This window comes from Spermophilus citellus (genome assembly GCF_964194105.1).
Source record: "Spermophilus citellus genome assembly, chromosome: 4".
Classification (NCBI taxonomy): Eukaryota; Metazoa; Chordata; class Mammalia; order Rodentia; family Sciuridae; genus Spermophilus; species Spermophilus citellus.
Window position 1 is genome coordinate 221658393 of NC_138185.1, and position 25627 is coordinate 221684019.

At 59.3% G+C, this 25627-nt stretch overlaps 1 protein-coding gene across 3 annotated transcripts in view; it reads right to left on the minus strand.

Annotated features, from left to right (window-relative positions):
- The window catches only part of CCDC85C (coiled-coil domain containing 85C), a 71271-nt gene that overhangs the window by 9380 nt on the left and 36264 nt on the right, over positions 1 to 25627 (minus strand). For 2 of the 3 annotated variants that reach the window (XM_081292024.1, XM_081292025.1), the window contains exon 2: positions 8208 to 8281. In XM_081292024.1, coding sequence (XP_081148150.1) covers positions 8208 to 8281 — 74 coding nt within the window. Of the gene's footprint in view, positions 1 to 3684; positions 3721 to 8207; positions 8282 to 25627 lie in introns of all 3 variants that reach the window. The other variant, XM_081292023.1, reaches the window with a different exon arrangement.

The window sequence follows — 25627 nt, forward strand, 5'->3', positions numbered from 1 at the left end:
GCACAGTCATGCCCCTGGCTCTGGCCCTGCCTCAATACCCAGAGATATTAAAGGTCCCCAGCCAAGAAGGTTCCCCAAATCTCCCACTTGACTCCGATCAAGTGGAACCCCACTACCACCAGCACCAAGAAAAGGAGAAGGAGGAACACCCAGCCTGGGTCCAGCACTCTCCACCCGGCCATGGGTAACCATCACAGCCCCGAGGTCTTCCCCCAGCTCCACTCAATGGCAAAGCTCTGAGCCAAGTCATCTTCCTGACCAGGACGGTGACAGAAGCGTCCCTCCTGGAAGGTGCGCTGCTTGTCTGCACGGGAACAGCCCGGTGGCAGAAGGCTGTGCGAAGACCTTGTCCTCTGATGCTACTCTTGCTAAGGCTGACATAGACACGGAGAGGCCCCTTGTAGGGCACCCGGCCCACCCACCATGCATAGTGAAGCCCCTTGGCTACTAAGCCAAGAGGAGCCAACTCAGATCGGAGCCACAGTTCTCCCGCCAGTCTAGGGACCTGGACCCTGGGGCCAGTGGTCCTACCCACACACTAGCTGGAGAACTCTGGGCACAGGCCTCCCTTCCCCACGCTTCTCTGGCCCAGGACCAAATGGGCTCCCAAGCCGACTCAGGCAGTTACGGAAAACATGGAACACACCAGGCGGGCGGGGCTGGGGCTTCCTCCCTCCCCAGGCCATCTCCTTGGTGTTATCGGCCTGGATAAGCATCTATAAACACTTGCACTTCCACGGAACTTTATTAGTAAGCTGGGAAGGCAGGCGGGGGACACGCGGGTACTCTCATTAAGGGGCAATGTGACTAATGACCCATCAAATGAGTGACCATTACTGCACTTAAATCGAAATTAAAAATGCTGCTATTGGCCATGTGGATCCCTTGGCAGCACGAAAGCCCTGGGTTTTCATGGGGGGGGGGGGGGACGCGCGGGAGTGGGAAGTGAAATCGCCTTCCAGCCAGCAGGGAGTGTGTGGCCTTGCCGGGGGCACTTCCTCTCCCAGAAAGGCGTGCCTGCCTGCCCTGCAGGTGCCTTCCAGGGATCCCTCACACCCTGAGAAAGACCCTCCCTGGCTGGGGCTGGAACAGGACTTCCAAATCCTTATAACTGCTGCTCCCAGCCCTGCAAACCCTCAGCAGGACCCCTGCCACCCAGGCGTAGGCATGCAAGGCCATCAATCCCCAGGGCAGAGCCTCAGAGACTTGCTGGGGCGAGCCTGTCACAGGGAGGCTGAACAGAAGGTGGGGAGACAAACAGGCTCTAAACATCCCTGGCCTGTCCACTGGGGCTCCCTTGTAGGGGAGTGGCTGGCCAACAGGGGTGGGCAGTGTCCCCTGCCTGGGCTCTGCTCAGGAAGAGCTCCTCTTGTCCCCCTTTCCTACCACAGAGGACTCTCAGCCCTTCAAGCACCCTGTCTGCATCAGCACCTACTGTGTGCCAGGTGTGGCTGGGGGCCAGGGAAGGAGGGCAGACACTGAGACAGTGCATGGTCCCTTCCCGGCAATACCCAGCAGGCCCAGCCCCAGGCTGATTTGGGTGAGTGACCAGGGCTGGATACTCTCATGGAGCCACCAAGTGACTGTGGACTTAGCCTCAGCCTGCAGGCCCTGGTGGTGGGGACAGTGGGCTTCTCTCGGGCTAGGTCACCTGCCGAGCTGCTCCTTCCTTAGAGGCCTCCTGAGCACCCCACAGGGCTCGGGAGGGAAGCCAGGCATGGCCAGGGTCGAGAACCACAGACAGGAGATAGCACCATAACCACACCCTCCTTAGCCCTGAACAGGTCACACCAATGACAGGGTCTGGCATGGAGAATGCTGCAGGCTCAGGAAGAGGCCACATAGGTGCCAGCAGGCCTGTCCCCAGGCTCTCCCTGTCAGGCTCCCTCCTGCCTTGGGCTGCTAGGCGCCTAGGGCCCCCCCTCAAGGTGTGGCAGGGGAGGCTCAGAGGCCACGGTGGCAGACACTGACACTGGCCAAGATGGTATCTAGGCCCACGTGGACATCCTGGGGTTCCTGGACTGGGGCTGCAGTCAGGAGGCTGGAAGGAGCTCAGGCCCCACTTCCTGCCAATCACACTCTTGCCCATGGGCCACCTCTGCCTGGTGTAGGGGGCCAGAGGAAATGTGGGAAAGACCTAGGGATAAGATCAGAGCCCAGGGCCCACCTGCCCCACAGGTCCATCAGCATCCCTCCCCACCCCAGGCCCCAGACATGAAGAGGAGGCCACTGTGGGAGTTCCCAGTGGCTGGTGAAGTATCATTAATGGTTGGTACCAAATACACACCTGAGACCTCAGCAACCTAAGAACATCACTCTATCCAGGACACACTGGGGGATGGCTCCCCATTGGACTGGCTGTGTCCTCCTAGAGCAGGGGCTGGGCTGCAGGACTCCGGGAGACTATGCCCCACCTGCCACCCTGGAAGCTCCAGGGGCAGCCAGGGCCACACCCTGCCTGTGCTCCATGGACCTGATCCAGACCAAAGCTGCTGGAATCCAGGTAGTCACCTGTCTCAGGTGGAGTCCCCATGGAGGAGCTTGCTGAAGAATTATGGGTAAAGAGCTGAACAAAGGGGTGGTCTCCAAAGAGAAATGGCCTCTGCTGACCCTGCAGGACACCCTGAGCAGGATCTGTCCAAGTTGGTCTCACTTGGACCAAGAGAGAGAGGGTCTGTGGATTGTACCCACATGTCAGTCTTCATGGCTGTGAGCAGGGGGTACCTCGGCACTTCACAAGGACTCTGGCTTCTCACTGCCTTGGCTGGGCAGTCCCAAGTCCAGGGCCTGGCACCTAGTCATATTGCTATAGGTCAGTAGTTCTCAACTGGGGGGGATTCTGCCCCTGGGGGCATCTGAGTGCCACAGCTGGGGTGGTGTGTACTGGCATCTAGTGAGTACAAGCCAGGGAGGCTGCTAGACACTTTGCAGTGCCAAGGACAGTCCCATCCCCACATGCCCACAGTACTAAAGGCAGAGCTAGGTGGTGCATGACCCTGGGGGGTCACATGATGGGTAGGCGCTCTGGGTGGGCAATCTCAGGACTGGCAGAAGGGGGCAAAGACAAGGCCATTGGAGGCCTGAGGGCTGGCAGGAGAGTAGCCAGTGCCCAGAGGCCCATCTCCCTGGGGTTCAGAGCTGGGCACGGTGGGAGCCAGGTTGGCCAACCCCTCCCCAGCTGGGGTCAGAAGCAGCCCAGGGAACCTCCTGCTCAGCCACTGGCCCAGGCCCTGGGAGCTGCACAATCTACACGGACCCCCAACCCAGGAGCCCGAGACCTCAGCAGCCTGGGCTGCTGCTACCCCACCCGGGAGCCAGGGGGACCCAAGCCTGGCTGCACCACTCACTCATGCTGCCCTGGCCAGCACTCTCCAGCACGCCAGAGTGGGCAGCGCCCCCAGCCCTGGGGGGAGGAAGGGCGGCTGAGGAGGCCCTCAAGGCAGTCGCTGCAGGACTCTGCCCATTGCTTCTCTAGGCTGGGGATGAATGCCGGCTCCCACAGGGCAGATCCCAAGAAGAACCTACAGGGAGGACCAATGCACCCTGGGAGGCAGTCAGCTCCCAGGAGGGGACAGAGGGTGCTACTACAGAGGAGGGACTCAGAAGACACAGCACACAGACCAGCCCCTGCCCCCAACACCACTGCAAACCCCCCCCACACACACACACACACAGTGGCTCTACCTGGGGCCTCCTTGGGCGGCCGTAGGGGCGGGGCAGCTGGAAGGAAAGAGAACGGCATCATCATGACCAATACCTCTGCCCAGCCCCTTCCTCAGCCCCTGGTAGCCCAAAGCCATGGGACCTCGGCTGAGCCACATGGTTCTCCCACACTAGGGGCTAGGGTGGGGGGTCCCCACGCCACTCCCAGGAGCTCTGTGTTTTCAGAAACCCCAGATTCAACAAGGAGTACTTGGTTACCTACTACTTCCTGAGAAACGGGTCCCTAGGAGCACCTACCCCTTCATGGCCCCTTCCAAAGCTCAAGTCCCAGCCAGGCGTGGTGGTGCACACCTGTAATCCCTGCAGATTGGGAGGCTGAGGCAGGAGGATCACTAGTTCAAAGCCATCCTCAGCTATGGTGAGGCACTAAGCAACTCAGTGAGACCCTGTCTCTCTAAATCAAATACAAAACAGGGCTGGGGGTGAGGCTCAATGGTCGAGTGCCCCTGAGTTCTATCCCTAGTACCAAAAAAAAAAAAAAGCCCAAGTACCCAGATACCCTTCCAGGGTAAGCAGCCCTCCGGGGAGGCCTTGGGGCGGTATGCTGCCTAGAGCCACCCCAAGCCCCCAGCTCGCTCAGGCCAGTAGGGGACAAACCCCATATGGCCTCCACTCTGTCCTCAGGATACAAGTGACCTGCAAGGTCCTTCACAAGAGTTACCCAGTAACACCCACTGGATTTTCTTTCTTGCTGCCCCTTCTGCACAGCCAGGGCTGGGTCCCCCATTCCCCATCTGACCTCATACCCCAGATCCCATTTCAAACACTACGTGAACCACCCAGGGCCACATGGTCTGTGACAGGTGGGGCAGCACGCAGACCAGAGTGGGCCCTCCGGTTCCTCCAAGAGACTCATTACTTGTTCTAGAGAGGCCAGGGGGACTTAGGAGGAGGTCAGGCTGCAAAATCCAAACCCCACTGGGCTGGGCACATCCGATCCGCTTGCCAGCTTCCTGGGCCTCTGCTTGCTTGCCCATACACTGAGGTCAAGCAGGGGCTGGCAAAGGCCACTGGATGGTTCACAACACCCAGGGGAAGCCACACTGGGTACCACAACCCTCACCACCAGCCAGCTCCAAGTCCCAGTGACTTCCCAGTTTAAGGGAAGGATGCACGCGGCAGATGCCACTAGTGGCCATTTTACAGAGGAGAATACTGAGGCACAGAGTTACAGCCAGTTGCCCAACATCACCCATCTGATAGGTGGCACTCATGAGATACAACAGGCCCTCTGGCTTCAGAGGCCTGGCCCTGGCCAACTGCTGCCCAGCATCTGGCTGTAGTGGATACCCCACTAGGACAGAAAGGTGGAATTTCTAGTTGCTCATCCTGCCCACTTGCTAGATTGACCACTTGCTCAGAGCCTGGGGAGAGGGGGTTCCTGGGAGGGACAGGCCAGACTCTAAGGTCTCCTAAGAAGCATTTAAAGTCCTCCAGAGCCCCCAGAGACTACGCTGCCCGGACACAGAGTACAGGGATGAGTTGGCCAGCCCCAGGTACCAGTGGGCAGAACAGGGCACTCTGAGCTGGTTAACAAGGCAGCACATCACAGAAGATGCCAACGAGGCACACTGCCATCACAGGAACGCGAAGAGGTCAGTGTCTCTGGAGGAACCCAAGGATCAGGACCCGCTCTCCTCAGGGACACAGGGAACACCAGGTGTCAGCAATGGGTTCAGACTGGTAGCACATTATTCCCTGTCCTGTAGCCTGTTTAAAACTCTGACAAAGGGCAAAGCACAGCAGTTCATTCTGGGATGGGCCGGGCCCAAGCCACTGGCCAAAGGAGCACAGTTAACCGGGTCCTTCAAAGTCCTAGGCTGGCCCTACACAGGGGCGCTGGGACTCCAGGGGCTTGGGGGCTGAAGATCACAAATCAGCTTAGCAAAATCCAGCCTCAAAGTGGGGGAAATGCGATGAGCCGGGCTGTAGCTCAGTGGTGAGCACTTGCCTGGCACACAGTAGGCCCTGGGATTGACCCACCAGTACCACAAAAAAGGAAAAGAAAAAAAATCCTAGGCCCCCGGGAGCAGGGAAAGGTAACCAGGGCAAGCCCCGCCCGGGACACTTCTCAGGGGCCACCATCCCAGGGCTGGGAGACGGAGCCACCAGAGACAAAGGGTGCCCTAAGGCCACGCAGCAGGCAAGCCCAGGGGCTGGTGGAGCTCAGATTCCTCCAGTGCCCAACCCACCCCCTTCTGCCATCTGGCCACCACCCCCACAGCACAAGTTGACTGTGTGCCCCCCAAAATGTGTGTGCTGTAGTCCTAGCTCCCAGGACGCCACGATGCAACCTATGTGGACATGGAATCTTAGAGGTGACCAGGTGAGAGAGGTCATTAGGGTGGGTCCTAGCTCAATATGACTGGTGTCCTCCTGAGAAAGAAAAGTAAGGACACAGACTCAACGAGAAGACACCCCAAGGAGAGCCGCCTCAGAGGAACCAGTGCTGCCCACCCTTGATCTTGGACTTGATCTTGGACTTGATCTTGGACTTCCAGCCTCCAGAACTGTGAGGTGGTCAGTTTGGGTTGTCTGAGAGCCCCGGTGGGTGGCACTTGGTCCTGCCAGCCCAAGCCAACACACGCTGCTTCCCCGTCCAGGCCTAGGTTTCCCCACCAGGACCACCTGTAAACCCCAGTTCACTTTCAGCAGCCCTGCAGCACCTGACAGCACGGAGCAGAGCTGGGCACGGGAACAAGGAGGAAAGACAGGCTGGGGGCCCTTCACAGTTCCGGGCCTGGGTCACAGCCTCCTCCCTAAGCCAGTCCCCTGGCCTGCTGTGACAGCACCACAAGCGTCGTGGGCTCTTTTGTAAAACTGGCTTCTCGGAGCACATTAAGGCTTCATTTACCAGCCAGCAGGGGGATTAACCAGAGGCCCCAGCGTCAATTATAGCTGCGCCCACCCCAGGCCGGCTGGGCACAGAGAATCCACAGGCAGAGTAATAACGTGTGTGGCGTCTCAAGATGAATCATCCCAGAGGAAGCAGCTGTGTTGATGGAATTTTAAAGCCAACAGGAGAAAGAAAATACGAACTGCGATACAATAATTTAGCCTGTGAACACTCCGGCACATTTTTAATTAAAGCTATTTTGGAGTTAAGTAGAGGCCACGGGGGAGGGGCAGGGCAGTGGGGGACGGGAATCCGGGGAGGCTGCTGGCCTCCTGCCCAAGCCCCAAGGCCACATCACCTGACGATGTTTCAAAGAATAATATTCCTCTCGCCTTCTTTTCACCAGGGTGCAGGTTCCCTGCTTTGCTCAGGGACGGGGTTTTGGTTGGATGTCACTGACAAGAGTTAAACGTCAGAACTGTCAAATCTCACATGCCACAGCCCCTGAGACTGAGGACAGCCTCCCTCTCACAGCCACAGCCTCTTTGTTCAAGATCCCCAGGCGAGGCTATCTGGCCATCTCATGATCACCGCCACAGCAGGAGCCTCGAAGCCCGGTGGGCAGCCCTCCCTTGGTTCTTGTTCTGAGCGAGAACCAGTCTCCCCCGTGGGCCAGAACTGGGTGAGAAGCAGCCACGGGCTCCCAGGGTGCTCCATCCAGTTTGGCCGTGCTGAGAGCTAGAGACAGATGTGACCACAGAGACCCTGCAGCTCATCCTCAAGCACCCCAGCAGGGGTGGGGACCAGGATGCACACAGAGGGTCACAACACTGTCCACAGAGGCAGACAGGACGGCCCAGGGGCCACCAGCAGGCATGAAGGATGTGGCAGGCTTCCTGAGCCAGCCGACCCAGTGGGCCACCTGGCAATGGCACCAGGGTCAGTTCCCAGAGACACTGGGCATCTGGAGCTGGCCACTCATGGGCCAGCAGGTATGGCAGGGCCGGGGAGGCTGAAGTTAGGCCAGGCATGAGCACAAGCAGAAAGGTGGCTAGAGGGCCAGGCAGCTGGACCCAGACACAGGAGGGTGGACCAAGTCTCCCATCACCAGCCCACACCCACCCCACCTGCAGCAGGGAAGACACCTGTGTCCTCCAAGTTCACAGAAGGACCTGCAAGGTCCACGCCCTCACCAGACACCACACCTCCTCCCTCACCTGCCCTGACCAAGGTTCCACCCGTGTCCCCACACACCTACTCTGCCTCCACTGTCTGTGGGTGTGGGGCCAGGCCCTGGGGGAGAAGGGTGGACCCAGCCCAGAGAGGGACACCAGCAGGCGGGGCGTGGCGAGGCAGGAGGAAGGCCCCTGCAGCGCGTGGCCGGCGCCGTCTGACAGAGGGGCAGCGTGGCCTGTTCTCTCCCCACTCTGCAGTCCAGGGCCTGTGGAACCCACACAGCACAGTGGGAGGGGCAACCCTGGAAGGGACCCGGGTTGCGGCAGATCCCTGACGGGGGCTTCCCAGCAGCGGCCCAGGCAGCAGCGGGTAGGTGGGGGTCACAGACTGCTGGGGGAGCCCAAGGAAGGTGGGACGGGGTGGCCTGGGGCAGGGCCTCAGTGAGTGGCCACCACCCCTACAGCCCGCCTACCTGTGGCAGGAGCTTGTCACCCTCCAACAGCTTCACCTTGGTCTCCAGCTGCCGGATGTAGGTGGACGAGGCATCTGTGAGGACGGAGGAAGCAGACAGCATGTTAGCCACCAGCGGACTCTCTCCCTCAGCCGCCACCTGGTCTCCCTGACCTGTACCCTGGTACCCATTCAGGGTGTGCCTGGCTCTCTGACCGGGACTCCCTTGCCCACCTGTCCTGGGGTGACTCGGGGAAGCACCACCTCTCCTACACAGCTCCCATCACTAGGTCAGTCAGGAGCCAGGTGCTGGACACCCTGCAAGACCCTTGAGGGACACTCCCCAGTCATGCAGCCCAGTTTCTGAACTAGACCAGGAGAGGCCAAGCAGACGGCTACAGGAGGGAAATCTGCCTGCCCTCCCCCACTCCCCGCCCCCCACCCCGCTGCGTGATCGCATCAGAAAAGCAGGGGCCATTTCATCCATCAGTCCACCATCCCCACCCTGGGCCACCCTACAGCCCAGGCCCCTTTCCCCACCAGAATGGGAAGTGGCTCAGCCAGCTCAGGCAGCCCAGGCAGGATGAGGGAGCCTGCCTCGGTGGGGAGGGGAGGGGGAGGGACAAGCAGGACACGGTAGTCAAGGGGATGGCTAGACCTGTCCCAAGCACCTCTGAGAGCAGGATGGCAGGGTGGCACCTTACCAGGTAGCCACAGAGCCACCTGATCATGGACAGATTATCACGCCACTCACCAGAGGTCTCAGGGCCCAGGCAGCAGCCAGGACCCATCCATCTCCACAGCTGGAGTCTGCCTCCTGCCGTACCCACCCCTGGCAGGAAGCAGGGTCTTCCTGGTCTGCACCACCAACCCTTGACCTCAGGAGGCACCAGGGAGACCCTCTGACCAAAGGCAGCTGTGGAATCTTGCCTCAGGGGACTCAGGGCTGGGAACAGACACCACAGGTTCCTGCACTCCAGGTGAACAGAGGGGGTTGGATGTCACAGGAACATGAAGCGTCTGTCCAGCCCCAGCACGAGGCCCACAGACCCCAGAGCCCGAGGGGTCTTCATGTGTAATATGAGTGCTGTACCCTGTCCCCAGAGCCCACCAGCTCTAACAAGGGGCTGGTGTGGAGCCCCCTGGTCACTGGCAAGGATGGAAGTCCCTGGGAGGGCTCCCCAAGAAGGCCTGGGCAGCTTCCTGGGTGGCGGTTTGGTCATGACCCCACAAGGTCCTGCCTGGTAAGGTCCTCCAGGAGCCCATGCCCTTGGCCCACACCAACGCTCACTCCCTGTGCCTTTGATCTGCCTGCTGTGGGTCACTTTGTTCCCCAAGCACAGCTGGAGGGCCATGGAGAGCCCCTGCCCCCTCAGCCAAGGTCCACAGGGCCCGGCAGAGCATCTGGTCCTGCCTGAGCAGCATCAGGCCCCCAGGCCCAGCTCCACACACTGTGGCTAGGCCCTCTGTCCCCCTCCACGCCCAGCGGTCACTGCTCAGGAATGTGCAGGCTCCTGGAGAGGAGGGGGCCCCACCCGCCCTGGGGGATGATAAGGCAGCTCTAATGAGGATCTGTGGCTCCAGACTCTCCCACCTGCACCAGAACCCCAGGAGGCAGCCTCTCCACTCAGTCCCGCCCGGGTGGTCTGGCAGGTGGTCTGGCAGGGATCCTGGCTAGCCCGGTGGCCACCACTATAAAACAGCCTCAGTTGGCTTACTGGTCAGTCAATGCTGAGAGCAGCCTCACACTCCCCCAACTGGCACGAGGGCAAAAGGCTGGGGCCCAGGGGCAAGTGGGGGGAGGCGGGCACACCGGGGCTCCCAGACCTCCCTCCCATACCCTGGCAACTGGGGCTCCCAGAACGCCAGCTGGGCACAGTAGGCCAGGTAACTCCAAAGACCACACTGAATAAGACAAGCCCCAAATGACCACCTGTGGTCCCCTCTGGGGGGGGATTAAGGAAGGGGACAGTCACCGCCCCATGTCACATGCAGCCACCCTGCACCCAGAGCTTCCTTAGACCCTCACTAGGGTCAAGCACCCACTGTCCGCCTTTTCCAGATGAGGAGGCCACAAGGAATAAAGTATCCCTGCTCACAAGGGGATGCGCTCTCTGCCCCTCCCAGCACCCAGGCCCACCCACAGGTCAGAGCTGAGAGTCCCCAGCTGGGGGGAGCAGCTGGAGGACCCTGGAGGAGTGGCCATTTCTGGGCAATTCCCGTCAAGCACTCTGCGGAAGCAAGCCCTGGGGCGCAGCCACAAAACCCCTAACCAACCCATAGGTCAGGGCTCCCAGGCACTGAACAGAGGAGAGATCCAGCCACCTGCATGTGACCACTGGCCCTTGTCTGGTGCACTGCCCTTTACAACCACAGGACTATCCAGAAGGTGGGCATGCTCCTCCCGTCCCCCTCTGTGGACCTCGGCGGAGTGAGCAAGGAGCTCCCAGGGTTTCCCTTCTGGGCCAGACCACATTTGGAGTCATGGATTGGGACTGAGTCCCATCCAGCCTCGGCACCTCTGTTGGGTGGCCCTGCCCCTGTCTGAACCAATAGGGGTCTGAGACCAACCTCCTCAGCCAGCAGTAAGGAGGACAGAGCAGGGACAGACTGGCCCTAAGAGAAGGGACACAGGCTGCCCACAATCACCCAACCATGCCCCACCACCCATGGCCAGCACTGAGCCTTGGGACCCATAGGCATGACCCAGCAGGTCACCTGTTGTCACTACCAGGCCCACATGAACATGGACCAGAGCCCAGCCCCAGAAAGCCCTAGAGGCTGCACAGAACAAAATAAAAATCAGACCACAGGGGTTTGTTGGGCTTTTCCTTTTTAATTTCAAAAGAACAACACAATAGTTTTAAAAATACTTCTGACCATCCACTAATTCCAATGGAATCTATCACAAAGAATTAATTCTAATTATCAAGACTGCTGACAGATCTATAGTGGCCAAAACTGGAAATAGCGATTAGCCCAATAATAGCTGAGCGCACCCTCTCCCCATCACGTGCTGAGGGTTAGGAGGAGTTTCTCTCCGAACAATGTGGGAACAACTTAAAATGCCAGTGGAGAGAACTGCACTCAAAATTATCTGCATAATAGCTGCTGCATTTAAAAATATCTATGCACTGGGGGACCAGGCACGGTGGCCACGCCTGTCATTCAGCGACTCAGGAGGCTGAGGCAGGAGGATCACAAGTTCAAGACCAGCCTGGGCAACTAAGAAGACCCTGTCTCCAAATAAGAGGCCTGGGGGCAGGGAGGCAGGCAGCTCAGGGGAAAACGCCCCCAGGTTCAGCCCCTGGCACTGCAAGAAACAAATCCACACACAGGTACAGATTCAGGAAAGAAGTGCATCGATCACTACCAGGAGTGTTGCTGAGATGAGGAACAGTGCTTTTAAAGTTACCTTTGAAATAATTTCTTGTCAATTTTCAAATAATCTACAGCAGGAAGAAATCTTTCTTTTATAAACTAAGAGAATGGGTTGCCTCATGCACCTCCCCATTTCAGGGTCCTCACTGGGCTCACAGAGGCGCAGCTGATCAGGGGTGGGGGACTCCAGCCTGACCCTGGCCCCACCAGCTCCCAGGGGACCTTCCCAGCAGCCCTGACAACGTGTGACATCACCAGGCACCTCCCAGCTCCTTGGAGCTGGCGTGTCATTAGATTAATGCCAGGGCTTGCAGTCACGAGGCCTGGAGCCACGGGGAGGGAAGCAGCATTTCCCAGAGTGGCCACTTCTAGGCAAAATGAGAAGGTGACCACAGGAGGGACCCTGGGCTGAGCTGGCCAAGGCGTCCCCTTAGAAACCCCCCCTGACCCCTCCTGGGGTCACTAGAACCAATCCTGGGGGTTCCATCCAGATCCAGTTCTCAGCTCACCAGCTTCCTGGGACTGGAAGATAGCCCTGCCTGGCCCTCCTGGGGTGCCCCCTCCCCTGGGTGGACAAGCAGGGGACGGGGGCACGGACCTGCAGGGTCTGCCACAGGCTCTGTTCTAGTTCTGTGCAGGGACCGGCCAGTGACCATGAGGCCACCCTGCCTTCCAGGAAACTGTAGGCAGAGAGGCTGGCTCACACAGCCCCTCCTGGCCTGGCTTCCTTCCTGGCACCATGATGTCACCCCCAGCCTCCTCTCCAGGCTTTGCTGTGTCCAGGTGACAGGAATTAAGGGCCAGGAGCCACATCTGACCACCTCCATAACCCCCCACCCCTGATCAGCTGCACATCAGTGGGTTCACAGGAAAAAGCCGGAAACAGGAACACATCCCTGCTTTGCAGGATGTCCCCAGGCGGCCTCCTGGCTCTAGAGGCCATAAGCCCCCATGGCCAGCAGCAGTGGCTGCAACGAGCTCTTCGAGAGCAGTGGACACAGCACACCCCGCGCTAGGAGGGTGTGGGGAGGCCAGGAGCCGCAGGGGCCGCACACAGAAGGCCGAGCTCAGGTCCGCGATCTGACTGCAGCATGTCCCGCTGTGATCTCAGTGACCTCCCAAGGGCTGGGAGCCTCTGAGGTGGCCCATGAAATAAGGAAACCGTGGGTCATCTGGGAGGTGACCACAGGGATCCCAGGTAGGGGGTGGAGACTGGAGGCAGGGAAGGGAGGAAGCCAGCAGGAGGGGCACTGGCCTGCGGTGCTGGGGGCTCGGCACCAGCCTGTCCGCCCAGGGGCTCGAGGACCAGCACAGTCCACCTGGATCCACCTGAACCCTGGACACGAAAGCTCCGGGGCAGGCTTCAGGGATAGGTGAGGTGGAGGTGAGCTCAGATGGTGACGGCCTCAGGGCGTTGGGGACATGCCAGCAGAGTTGCCCTCCTCCAGGAGGAAGCAAAGTTGGACTCCACCAGGCCCCTCCCTGGGTCCCCACAGCTCAGCCTCCCTCCCAGCCACACCTCTCTGAGCAAGGTCCTAGTTACGGCTTCCTTTGTCACTTTCTGGAAGGTCTGGGGATAACTGGCTTTGTAGCAGCTCATTAGCAGGAGGCCCAGCCACACCAGCCTCGGGCCTCCTCCACGGGGCTCTGCACTAGACACAGGGCCGCTGGGCAGCTCGGCTGATTAAACTCTCCTCCTTCCACTTCATTAAGGGGGTCAGCGGCAGCCCCAGGCTGGTGGCTCTGTGGGGGGAAGGCCTCATTAAAGAATACACCAACTCGGATGTGAGGGCGATCTGGCTGCGACATCTGTCACCCCATTGATCGCCAGGGTTGATTCGGCTGATCTGGCTGGCTAGGCGGGTGTCCCCTTCCTCCCTCACCGCTCCATGTGCATCCCTCCCGAAGCTGCGCGCTCGGTGGAAGAGGACGACCTTCCCCGATAGAGGAGGACCGGTCTTCGGTCAAGGGTATACAAGTAGCTGCGCTCCCCTGCTAGAACCTCCAAACAAGCTCTCAAGAATATACCAACTCATCCTTGTCACTCGCAGGCCCCTCCCTCCCTGGGGCTAGGGCTAGGACAAGTGGCTCCTGAGGGTCTCTTCCCTGAGCTGGCGGCCTCTGCTCCCTCCTCCCACCCAGGACCTGCCTGGGCAGGGCCTGGCCTGCTGCAGGTGAGCATGAGGGCCAGAGGGCAGCAGGCCTGCTGGGCAGACTCCACACAGAGCAGGAAACCCAGCAGGGCAGCCCCAGGGAACTCCCCTGCTCTGTCACCATGGAGCCACCTCAGTCTCTACCTGGGCCTCCTGCTTCCTTCCCAAAAGGTGACGGCACTGTCCCCAGTGTGCATGGCTCTCACAGGCAACCTGAGACCTTACCCACCACATGGAGGTCCCGTCACCCCCATTCAAGGCACAGAACAAGGTCACTCAGGCAAGGCCAGGCCAGCAAGAATGGGCACCAGACTTACATCCAGGGCTCTTGGGGCCACCAGCTGCAGGAGGCTCCATATACCAGGGACTTGGAACAAGACATGGTTACTCCAGCAACAGCCACCAGTGACCACACATGCTACCAGAACAGCCATGCGTCTCACACGTCAGCATTTCTCGTGGTGAGGCAGGGAGCAGACCCCCAGTTACAGGCAAGGAAACAGGCTCAGGGAGGTAAAGGGGGGCCACAGGCCCCGAAGTGTTGGACTGGGTCTCCCTGCAGGCTCCAGAGGCAGCTGCCTGAGCCTTTCACCCCCCTCAGCGCCCCTGACCAGGGCTCCACACGGCAGCAGAGGCCACGCTGGCCATCCTTCCTGCAGTGGCCCGTCCTGCTTGGAAGCAGCTGGTCCTTGGATGAGTTCCATCCCTGCCGCCACGGCCCGCCTGGCAGGTTCAACAGGTCTCGGAGCTGGGGTACCTCAGGTCCAGGAGCCCTTCCAGCCCCCCCACTCCAGCAAGGCCAGGTCCCCTGGTGCAGGTCCACAGCAAGCCTCAGGGCTAATGAGGCCAAGAGGGGTAGTGGTGCCTCCTCGGGGACTGCCTAGTCCCGGGACCAGGGCATTCCTAATGATCACCAGAGGACCCAATTCTCACAGAGCATGAGTCCTCAGATCTGGGGCCCAAAAGGAGAGTTACAAAATCTCACAGTTATTCAGGCCACCAGTGAGCTCCCCGTCACGAGGAGAGAGCAAGCCGACAGCGGGCGCATGGCCTCTGCTCGGGCCCCTCTGCTGGCAGAAGCCTCTGAGAGGCTGCAGGCTCCTGATCGGGCTATGAGGAAGCTGCTTCCTCACCTCGTGCCAGATGGCCCGCCCGGCCTCCCCGGATCCTGCAGGGCCAAGCCCTATGGGTGGCAGCACCTGGTCTTCCGGAGGAGATGAGGGACACTCGGCAGTCGTGATCTGCCCAAGGTCCACTGTGTCCTCAAGGTACATGGGGACTTGGGGCTCTCCCAGGGGGCCCAGATACCTGCAGGAGCGGGGGGCGGCCCAGCCCACTCTGGGAGGGCCCCCAGCCTGACAAGGAGCTACAGGAAAAGTCCACACTGCTGCAGAGCACGTGACCAGGCACTGCCCAGGCCGAGGAAACCAGGGATCCTTCCTGAAGGAGGCGGGCCCCGGGCTGAGCACCGAAGAGCGAGCAAGACCAATAGGCAGATGCGGGACAGGGGAGACCAAGGCTGGTCTGCACCCGGCACAGCCTGAGCAAAGTCAGGGAGGTGGGCACAGTCCAGGAGCACCTGTGCCAGTGCCCACTGGCCTCAGGGCCAAGCCAGTCCAGCTGCCTCCTGGCAGACGCGGCAGCCCCAGCAGGCGCAGGCTGAATGGGACATGGACGCTGTTTATAGATGAGGCAAGAGGGCTGGGGGGGCACATCAGGAGTGTCAGGTTGCTGTAGGGATGCCCCTGAGCAGCACAGCACTGAGCTGTGCAGACTGGGCCCCCTCGCCAAGTTGCCCACAGCCCACCAGTGGGGGTGCCCCATGGTCTGCCACCTCTGCAACCTCAGTGCCCTGCGCCTGGGAAGGGCTCTCACATCCACGCAAGGCACTGAGAAGGGAACCCTCTTTCCAGTCACATAAACGGGCTTTAATGAGTATCTACTATGTACTCAGAGACCCATCACCCCTGCGAACCATGCCAAGTTACTGAGTACTTCCTGTAACTGCTAGCCCTGTTTCCTTCATTGAGAAGACACCTAAGATTCAGAGAGGTTAAGCAGCAAGGCCTAGGTCACACAGTGAAAATACTGCAGGGAAAGGGTGGATCTATGGATCTATCCAGAGCGAAAACTCCACTCCACCTTGCTGATCCCCCACCAGCCTTGGGATTCTGAGGCTCTTGGAATGTTGACCATGGTCACTGAGGCTGCTCATTCTGAACTCTGATCCTATCAAGAAGGAAGAACAACTTCCACCAATTCTCCCCATGAAGAAACCAAGGCTTGGAGGGGCAGAAACTACCCAGGCTCAAAGCTCCTGGAAGCAAGATGAGATCTGAAGTGTGTGTGTCCCCAAGCCTGGGGCTCTTCTGGGCCACCCACTGAGGCAGAGGGAAGGGGCTTCGGAGGCCACCTCCTTCCCCTCCGTCTCCTCCCCTCCCATCCCTCCTCTCCCAAAGCTGTATGCTCCTCAAGGTACCTGGGGACTTCGGGGTCCTCCTGCAGGGCCCAAGCTCCAGGCCCTCCACTCTGGACAGCACTCACCTTGTCCATCTCTCCTCCAGGACTCCCCTGGAGGCACTGGGCAAGCCCCAAGCTTAAGGCGAGCCCAGATCTGGAGTGAGGAAGGCTTCTGGGGCTGGCCGGGTCACCCACAGCCCACGGGCTGGCCCTTCCTAGAGATGTGCAGACACAGAACTGCCAGGCCAGGGCCCCCTCTCCATCCCGCCTCCCGCAGCCCCACAGGAATTAGAAACTGAACTTGCAAGGGGAAGCCCTTCCAGCACCTGCAGAGCAAGAAACAGGAATCAGCAAAGAGAACACGTGACCAACCCTACTCATGGGTCTTTGCAGTGCTGCTCAGCCTTTCCTAATGACACGCCTGTCCCCCAGTTGCCATCCGTCCCCTTGGTGCTGAGCACTGCTCCACTCCAGGCTGGGGACTCCCACACATCAGCCTGCCTCTCCCTGGTTTTCGGGACCCCCATGTTTAGTTTCAGGAAAAGCCACGGGGCAGCCAGGAGCTTGCACTGTGATCCGCAGCGAGAGGCCAAAGAGGGAGCCACGCTCCAGCTGGGTGCACCACAGCCGGCCGGGCCTGCCCCGGAGCCTCCGGTGGTCTCAGACCAACACGCAGACGCATCTCCATCAACTGCTTGGGGAGCCTGAGGAGCCAAACTGAAACTGTGTAACTGTCTCAAACTGGAGGACAAGGGGAGAAGAAGAAACCCTTCCCTGTGCCTGCAGGTATGTGCAGGTGGTGATGGCTCAGGTAACGAGCAGAGCAGAGCACGGAGCAGAGATGGAGTGTGATGGACAGAGCAGAGGACACAAGGGGGGACGGAGCAGGGATGGGGGGGGCGGAGCAGGGATTGGGGGGACGGAGCAGGGATGGGGGGGGACGGAGCAAGGATGGAGGGGGTGATGGAGCAGGGATGGAGTGGGGGTGGAGCAGGGATGGAGGGGGGACGGAACAGAGGACAGAGGGGGGACAGAACAGAGGACAGAGGGGGGACAGAGCAGAGGACAAAGGGGAGACGGAGCAGGGATGGGGGGTGATGGAGGAGGGATGGAGGGGGTGATGGAGCAGGGATGGTCTTTTCAGTGGCCAGCAAGGATGGCTGTGATGTCATGACACCCTCCCACCAACCCCAATTTCACTCATAATGACTTTAACATTTTTTTTTTTTTTAGAGAGTGAGAGAGGAGAGAGAGAGAGAGAGAGAATTTTTTTTAATATTTATTTTTCAGTTCTCGGCGGACACAACATCTTTGTTGGTATGTGGTGCTGAGGATCGAACCCGGGCCGCACGCATGCCAGGCGAGCGTGCTACCGCTTGAGCCACATCCCCAGCCCTCATAATGACTTTAAAAAGTCCCTCCAGGTGATTCTAACACACCCCTGGAATCTGGAGCCCCTGATCTACGAGGCATGGGGACTGCGGGGACTGCTCTGGGGACTGCTCCGATCTGGCCTCTCGCCTCCTCCCAGGGAGCCTGCGCCCTCCTGGCCCTGCCTAGTAATCGGTGGAGCTAAGCTGCACAGCACAGCCACAGCACAGCCACAGCACAGCCACAGCACGGTCCACTGTCGTGAGACTCAGCATGCAGGCCCAGGTCTGCAGGGAGGGGAGGGACACTTGCTGAGCCCTGGGATGGAGGGGCCAGTCCCTTCTTACATGAAGGGAAGGCCTGAGAGGGTCCACTGCTGGATGTCAAGCAAGTCCTACCAAGTGCCAGGCACTGTGTGAGGGCCAGAATGACCACACAACCCCGCCTTCTGGAGCCTCTGTCCAAGAGAGGGCAGGACAGTGGGAAGGCACAGGAGAGGGAACCCCAGGGGACCCAGCCATTTATAAGTGGTGCAGGAGGCTCAGCCGACAGAAAACCTAGGTGTGGCTGGAGGTGAGGGGATCAAAGGCCTTCAGAGCAAGAGAAAGAGCTGGGCTCCAGGCAGGTCTGCCAGTCCACACCCTTCCACAGGGGTGTGTGTGTGTGTGTGTGTGTGTGTGTGTGTGTGTGTGTTTTTGTAGGAATGTGAATGCATATATGCAAACACACGTTTCTAGAGCAAGTGAATGCTATCTCAATAAAGCCATTAATTTTTAAAGGCTTTTTTTAAATACAAAATTTCAGGTAGGAAAATTTTTTTGTTTTTCTGTTTTTGTTTGTTTTTTGTAACAGGAATTAAACTCAGGGGTGCCTAACCACTGAGCCAGCCCCTTTTTATTTTTTTATTTTGAGCTAGGGCATTGCTAAGTTGCTGAGGCTGGCCTCAAACTTACAGTCCTCCTGCCTCAGCCTCCCAAGCCACTGGGATTACCTAGCAGAAAAGGATTTCTTAATCAACAGAGATGGGAACAAAGTTAGAAAACAGCAGCCGGCGGGGTGGGGGTGGGGGACGCAGGTGCAAGCCCTGACTACTGCAGAAATGGGCAGAGATTCCTGTGGATCCAGAAGGAGATGTAGGAGGAGGGGCAAAAAAAGGTGAGTCACAAGAGGAAACCAGGTGGCTGAGAAGTAGGTGAGAAGATGCCCAACTGCAGGTGTCACCAAGGAAACGCCACAACAGTGAGATGCCACCCAGTCCTCAGTGTGACAGAGGTGTGACGGGAACACGTGAGCCCAGGTGCCACGGCAGGATGCTGACTACACAGCAGAGGACACACGCCCTGGCCCGTCCTGTAGCCGAAAGACTCACAGCCTCTGGGAACTGCAGCACGGGGACCAAAGGGACAGGCAGACAACACGTGCCCGCCACACGGGCGTATTTTCAAGAAATGGAAAGCTTCTGTCCCTCCTCCCTCCCCGGGAGAGCCAATGAAACACCAGACAGGTGAACACGAACCCACGGAGGGGACATACTGGGGAGTGACAGCCACCAAACTCTATTGCCACAGTGTGTACAGGTACAAAGAGGTAACAACAAATCCCACCCTGATGTGCCAGTTTTAAAAAAAGGAGAAACAAACCAACTAGAGACACTCATCTCAACAGGGACGCGTCCTGGGAACCCAGTGGGGGGGTGGGGAGCAAGTTCCCCGGCGGTATTTATATAAAGCAGACTGTCATCACCAGGCAGGAGCGGGAGGCAACCTGCAGGAGAGGGGTGAGCACCAGGCAGGGTCTGTCTGGGGGACAGCAGGGCATTCCAGGCGCCGCCTGCCCAGAGAGAGTTCTTAAAAGGCCAAGATCTGAAGCGCAGATGCTTTGTTGACCCTGTGATAAGGGGCAGGTGGGGAGTTCTCACTGTCCTCTAAGCTGAACACTTTTAATATATTTCTTAATTTTAAAGAAAAGGGAGAGGTTAAAAAAGACGGTCAGGGCTGGGGATCTAGCTCAGTTGGTGGAGTGCTCACCTCGCATGCACAAGGCCCTGGGTTCTGATCCCACAAAAAAAAAAAAAAAAGAAAAGAAAAAAGACAGTCTGGGCAACCCAAAGACCTTCCAGAAGAAACCCTGGGAACTCCTGATACCCAAACAACCCTATCCCAGGCCCAATCCTCATGCTGCCTACAGAGCAGCCTCCAGACGGCAGGTGGAGACCCACAGGAGGGGGTCCAGCAGCAGGAAGCCAACCCCAGCAGACAAAGGCCAGAGCAGGTCCCCTCTGCCCAGCCTGCTGTGTGACCTTAGCAAGCCCTACCCTACTCCCAAGCCCCAGAGGAAGGAGGGCAGGAGGCCTAGAGAACTCAGAGGGCATCACAGGGACGCGACTCATCTCCTACCAGGCGGCATCCCTGCAATTAGGCGGCGTGGTGGGGACCCACCCAGGGATAAGCCAGACAGACCTGCGTCGGCGCAACTGCCGGACTTCCCACTTCCCGTGAAACCAACAGCAGGGCGATTGCTGACCAAATGGTCACCAGCCAGCCGGTCTGATGTGCCCTCCTCCCAGAGTTCCTGGGGAGGGAACCTTCTTGTGGCCATGGAGAAGAGCCAAGTCCTCTCATCCGGGGGCAGTGGCAAGAGGAGCTCATCGGTGCCCTGCACTCAAACAACAGAGGCTGCAGCACGGGCTGGCCTGGGGTTCCACTCAGAAGGGGCAGCGTGGCATGGAGGAAGGAACGGGGTTGGGAGTCCCAGGTCCAGCAGCACCCTCTACCTGACCTCAGGCCTCAGCTCCCCCAGAGGCAACCTGAGAACCTGACTCTGCTTAGAGTGCTCAGCCCGGGCTGCTCAATGTCAGTCAGCCGAACAATGTCGCCCCAAAGAGTCCACACCCCGACCCCTGGATCGGTGAACGGTCTCTCCCATGGCCAAAGGGACTTTGCAGATGGGATTAAGGGTATGGAACTCAAAATGGGGAGATGAGCCTGGATTATCCAGGCTGGCCTGGCCCCACTGAGCGGCTGTTTAGAAACAGAGAGCTCATCCCAGCTGCCAGTGGGCGCTCCGCTGCTGTGTGGAAGGGCTGCAGGAGGGCTGTGGGGCCACCTGCTGAGAAGGCCACACACCTGCCTCCTCCAGGACTGGGCCACACCTGAGCCTTTATGAGGATTGCTCCGGAAGGCACTGAGGACCCTGGACCAGCCCCTGTGGGGAGGCCTGGGCTGGCTGAGGCCTGGGCTGGCTGCATGTGCCGGGCAGAAGCCTCAGCGCCCATGTGAGGCTCCCGACCTCCCCCGCTGGGGAGGGGCTGGCCAGCTGCAGGTGCCTACACCTTGATGCAGGTGGCTGCCTCCCTAGCTTCCACCCCTGCTTGAGCCTTGTCCTGCCCTGGCTTTGCCTCACAGCCCACCTGGTGACCCTTGGGCCTGACTACTTCACCAGAAGAGCCGCTGGAGCCACTGCTCTTTAGACCCAAGGTTCTCCTCCATAAACAGGGGGGCATGAGCTTCCAGTGCTCAAAGGTCATGGGCAGCCCCTGGGCAGGGCTTGGAAAACCCTCTACTTCCTGCATGGCTCTTGGCCCTCTGCCATCACCGGCTGGCCCAAAACGGGGCTGCCAGGCCAGGTGACCACACCCCCCTGACTAAACATCTCTGAGCCTCTCGGCATCCTCATCTCCAACTAGGAAGGACTGCCCGAGGGGTGCTGGGGTAGCAGGCCAGAGTCTTCACCAGCACAAGTTAGGGGTTCAAACCCAAAGGGGCTGCTCACTCCCCACGGCACCTGAGTAACTGACTTCCCTGAGCCTCGGCGTGGCCTCTGTAAGGGAGGCCTGCTCCTCGGGGCCAGCCTTGAAGGAAAGAGGCAGTCCCAGTCTTGTGCCTCACAAGGGTGGCCTTCATGGCTACCCATGACTGCATGCCAGGCCCGTGGGCATGGGCGAAAAGGTGTAGCCAGGCTGGGCTGGCACCAGTGACCAGACCCCAGTGAGGCCCTGGAGCTGGAGCGGGTGCTGCCTGGGAGCAATTCCCCAGGGCTCTTCAGGAATCTCTGCCTACCCCATCCCAGAGGTTGGCCCAGACATGGGGACCAGGGAGACCTGTCCTGCCTTCTTCCAGTTCTGTGCTCTGCAAGAATACAGCTAACTGGAGGGATGGGGCAGGGCCAGGCCTGCTGCCCACCCCTCCCCCACCACAGCACCTGCTGGTGAGCTCAGCGCCACATCCCAGTCAATCAGTCCTCCACACTGTGTCTAGCCTCCCCAGCCTCACCCCCCAGGCCCTTCCTGCTCTCTCACCTGCCCATCAGCTCTAGGAACCGGAGGTGACTGTGGTCATCCCAACACACAGCTCTTCCACAGTCCTACGCCTCTGGCCAAGGCCTCCACTTGTAGGGAGACCCCTTCCCTGGCCCCTGGGATATTCGGAGAAGACGTCGTGCACACGCCCGGGCAAGCCCCGCAGACTGCCTCCAGCACAGCACAACCATCCCCACGCCAAGTCCCGGCACATTGGCACTCAGGCAGGGGCACTGAGACTGTTGGAGACCCTCACTGTCCTGCACACAGGGCTTCTCTAGCTGCTTGAAACCCTGCACAGGAACAGAACAGGGACCACGACCCAGCTGTCAAATGAGAACCCCTGCCAACAGGAGGCCACCCCCACCTGCCCAGGTTGGACACGGCCCCAGACTCAGGCTCCTCTTCTCAGGGCATTCAGCTCCTTCCACGGGACCAAACATCCACCTCGGGCTCTCAGAGGCAGAGGGCCACCCCTGCAGTCCCACCATGAAACCTGCCACTGTAAGGGGGCAAAGGCTCCTGCAGTGACAGTGAAGCCCATGCACCAGAGGCCTGGGCTCCAGCCCTGGCCCTGCCACCACCTTGCTGTGTGACGCTGGGCAGGTTTCCTCCTCATTCTGGGCCCAGCCTCCAAGGACCTTCCTGCACTGGCAGCCACCTATGGGAAGGTACAGGGGAGCCCGGCTCATCCAGGCAAGATGCCACGGTGCCTGCCACAAAGGTCAGCAGAGAGCAGAGCCAGGATGAGGTCAATGTTTGGTCACCAACAAAAACAACAGGCCTTGAGCCTACAGAAGGCCAGCTGAGGTGAGTAGGAGGGGCAGGGCTTGAGGGAGCCACCCTCTGGTCATCACTCTGCAGGTAACAGGAGACGGCCAACTCCCATCTCAGCAGGGGGGAGGCACCAGGTTCTGGGAGTGGACAGTCAGAGCCAGGCAGGGACTGCAGAGCGGGAGGACAGGAGGAGCGGGCCTCAGTGCTCAGCCTGCCTCAGCCTCTCCTGGACCAGGGAGAGCTGGGGGACCTGAGGTGTCCTCGACACGTCCAGAGCCACAGGGAAACCCAGCAGCAGCACCAGGCCAAGAGCAGGTGCCCTGGCCCCAGAGCAGCCCTATAAGAACATGAGGCCATTGAGTCCCTTCCCCTCCCGGGCACAGAGCCAGCTACTTGTCCCGGGCCAGATGACAATGATAGTGATTAGGAGAGCTGGGATTACAACCTGCCGGATAAAATAAAATTCCCATTTTAAGAGTCCACACTGATATATGTATTTTTTTTAATCCACACACAGGTCAACAAGGAAGCAGGGGCTCACGCCCAGAAGGAAGGAGGATGAAGGTAGAGAACACAGTTACCCCACCCGAATGTCTGCTGGAGACCGAGGTGGCCGCCTGGGCCGGGGTTCGGCTCAGCAGTACAGCGCTTGCCCAGCAGCACGAGGCCCTGGCTCCATCCCAGCATTGCTGGGGGAGTGGGGGGATCTGCACAGTCTCCAAGTGCTCCCAAGAGCCAGTCATTATTGCTGAGTACAGTGGCACATCCATGGACAGTGAGGCAGGGGGACCTCAAGTTCCAGACCAGCCTGGGCAATGAAGCAAGACCCTGCCTCAAAATGAGCATTTTTGAAAAAGGGTTGGAGAAGTAGCTCCGGGGCAGAGTGACGGGGTACCACCCCCCCACACACACGCACACGCACACACAACCACAGAGCTGTCATTTACAAAGACACAGTAAGCGTCCCACCAGGGACTGCCTACCCATGGACCCAGCATGCTCACCAAGACCCCCAGAGCCCCTGGCAGAAGACACCACAGGCCCCGTTACTTCTGCCCCAGTGCACAGCCTCAACATGACGACGAGCAGATGGCGCTGAATGGGTAGAACTTCTGCCCGAGCTCCTCTACATTCTTCAAAATATCAACAAAAAGGGGTGGTGAGGTTTCAGATGACAGAAGGTAAAGAGGGAATTACCACGTGTAATCATGGATTAGGAAAAAAATCGATCTAGAGGCACCCGTCAATGACAAGCCTCCCGGTGGCAATCGTTGTCCTGGCTCTTTGGATGTCAAAGTCTTTGTTCCTGAGAAACGCACACCAAAGTGCTCAGGCAGAGCCAAGTACCAAGGCCAGCTTCATTCAAATGGCTCAGGAAAGAAGTCCCTGGAGAGAAAGACAGCACCAGGAGGCAGAGCAACCGGTGAATCTAAGAGAAGGTTCGCAGGAACTTCTGTCCCAAGAGAAAGAGCCCCGTCCCACTTCCAGAACCCCAGGGCTCCGGGCATGCACTCACCTTGGCCGCCTTGGCTGGTCCTCATGGTAACCCTGAGGGCAATGTAAGTATTTCTGTTTATAAGAGGGGACGCTGAGGCCCAGGGAGACGAGGCGACTCACCTAAGGTCACAAAGAGCCAAGTGGTGTAGCCAGGACCTGAACGCCCAAGGCCCAGGCTCATACTCCCAAGGGTACAGTCTGGGGACCTACCAGCTGCAGTCAGGCTATTCAAGGTCACAAGAGCCACCTGAGGGACACTGGCCCCTTGGCCACTGCCTCGCTTGCTCTGTGACACCAGACAAGTGGGCTGGTGGCTTCCTGACTATGTTTGGTTTCCCTAGCTGTAATATGGGGTCACCAAGGGTACATTTTAAACATCATCAGTCCTGAAGGAAATAAACCAAGCCAGCCCCACGGGAGAAGCTGTCTAGCTCTTCACCATGGCCCCCTGGGCCGGGCTCAGTGGTGAGCCGGGCTGGGACATCCTGGCTCAGACAGGCTGCTGAGGACACGACGGGCTCCCCGCTACCTGCCCCGATGGCTGTCCCTGGGGATGACTCCAAGGGGACCTAAAACAAATCCCAGGCAGCTTTTCTGATCTGCTCCCCAAAGAGGTGCCCGAATCCCCTGTGCTGACAGCAAAGCACGTACTGTCACCACCGAGGCACAGGAAAGAGTGAGTGCATTTTGTCCAGCGTCTTTCAAACAATACCAAGGAGCCAGGAGGAGGAACTCACACAGAAAATGCAGCACCCCACACCCGCCGCAGCGCCCGCTTCAGCAGACATCCGCACAGGCGGGCGGACCTGGGGCTGCGCAGGGTCCCCCGAAACCCGGTTTCCAGTGTTGCCCGACTGCAGAGGACCCGGCTGGGCAGGCGAACCCCACGCTGCCAATGCACCGCACCCTGTGGGGAAGGGGAGCCAGGAAGAAGCCGCTGGCGCCCGTCCAGCAGCAGCGAGCCTGGCGAGAGCCTCCCTGAGAGACGCTGCTCAGCCCCCGCCAAGGCCCACGCAGCTGAGAAAAGCAACCCTGGGGCACGTGGAGGGGACTGACCTGCAGCCAGCACACCACACTCCAGGGAAACCGAGGACGGGGACTCATGGGGAGGGTCATGAGAGCAGGGACTGGGGACGGGGCTGGTGGGTTTGGGTTTTTCTTTTCCACATCTTCCTAAGTTCCTCTGAGGACATCTTGGCAATCTTTTAAAAAGTCAACTCTGCCTGATGCCACTCACCAATAGTGCCTTGCTGTGATTCTCACCCCTTGTGGCAATGACGTGTGCCAACTGCCTGCCAGCGGACAGGCCCTGGGCACCAGCCCCAGGGACTCAGGGACTCTCCGGCCAGAGTAGCCTCTGAGGGGACATCACCAAAGCCTGCACTCTGAGTCCCAGCAAAGAGAGGGGCCTGCAGACCCCCACACACGAAGCCAGGAGGGTCCGGCTGGGAGAACCTAGGACAGCCTGCCAACTTCCCCATCGGGTTTCCTGTCTGGGAAATGGTA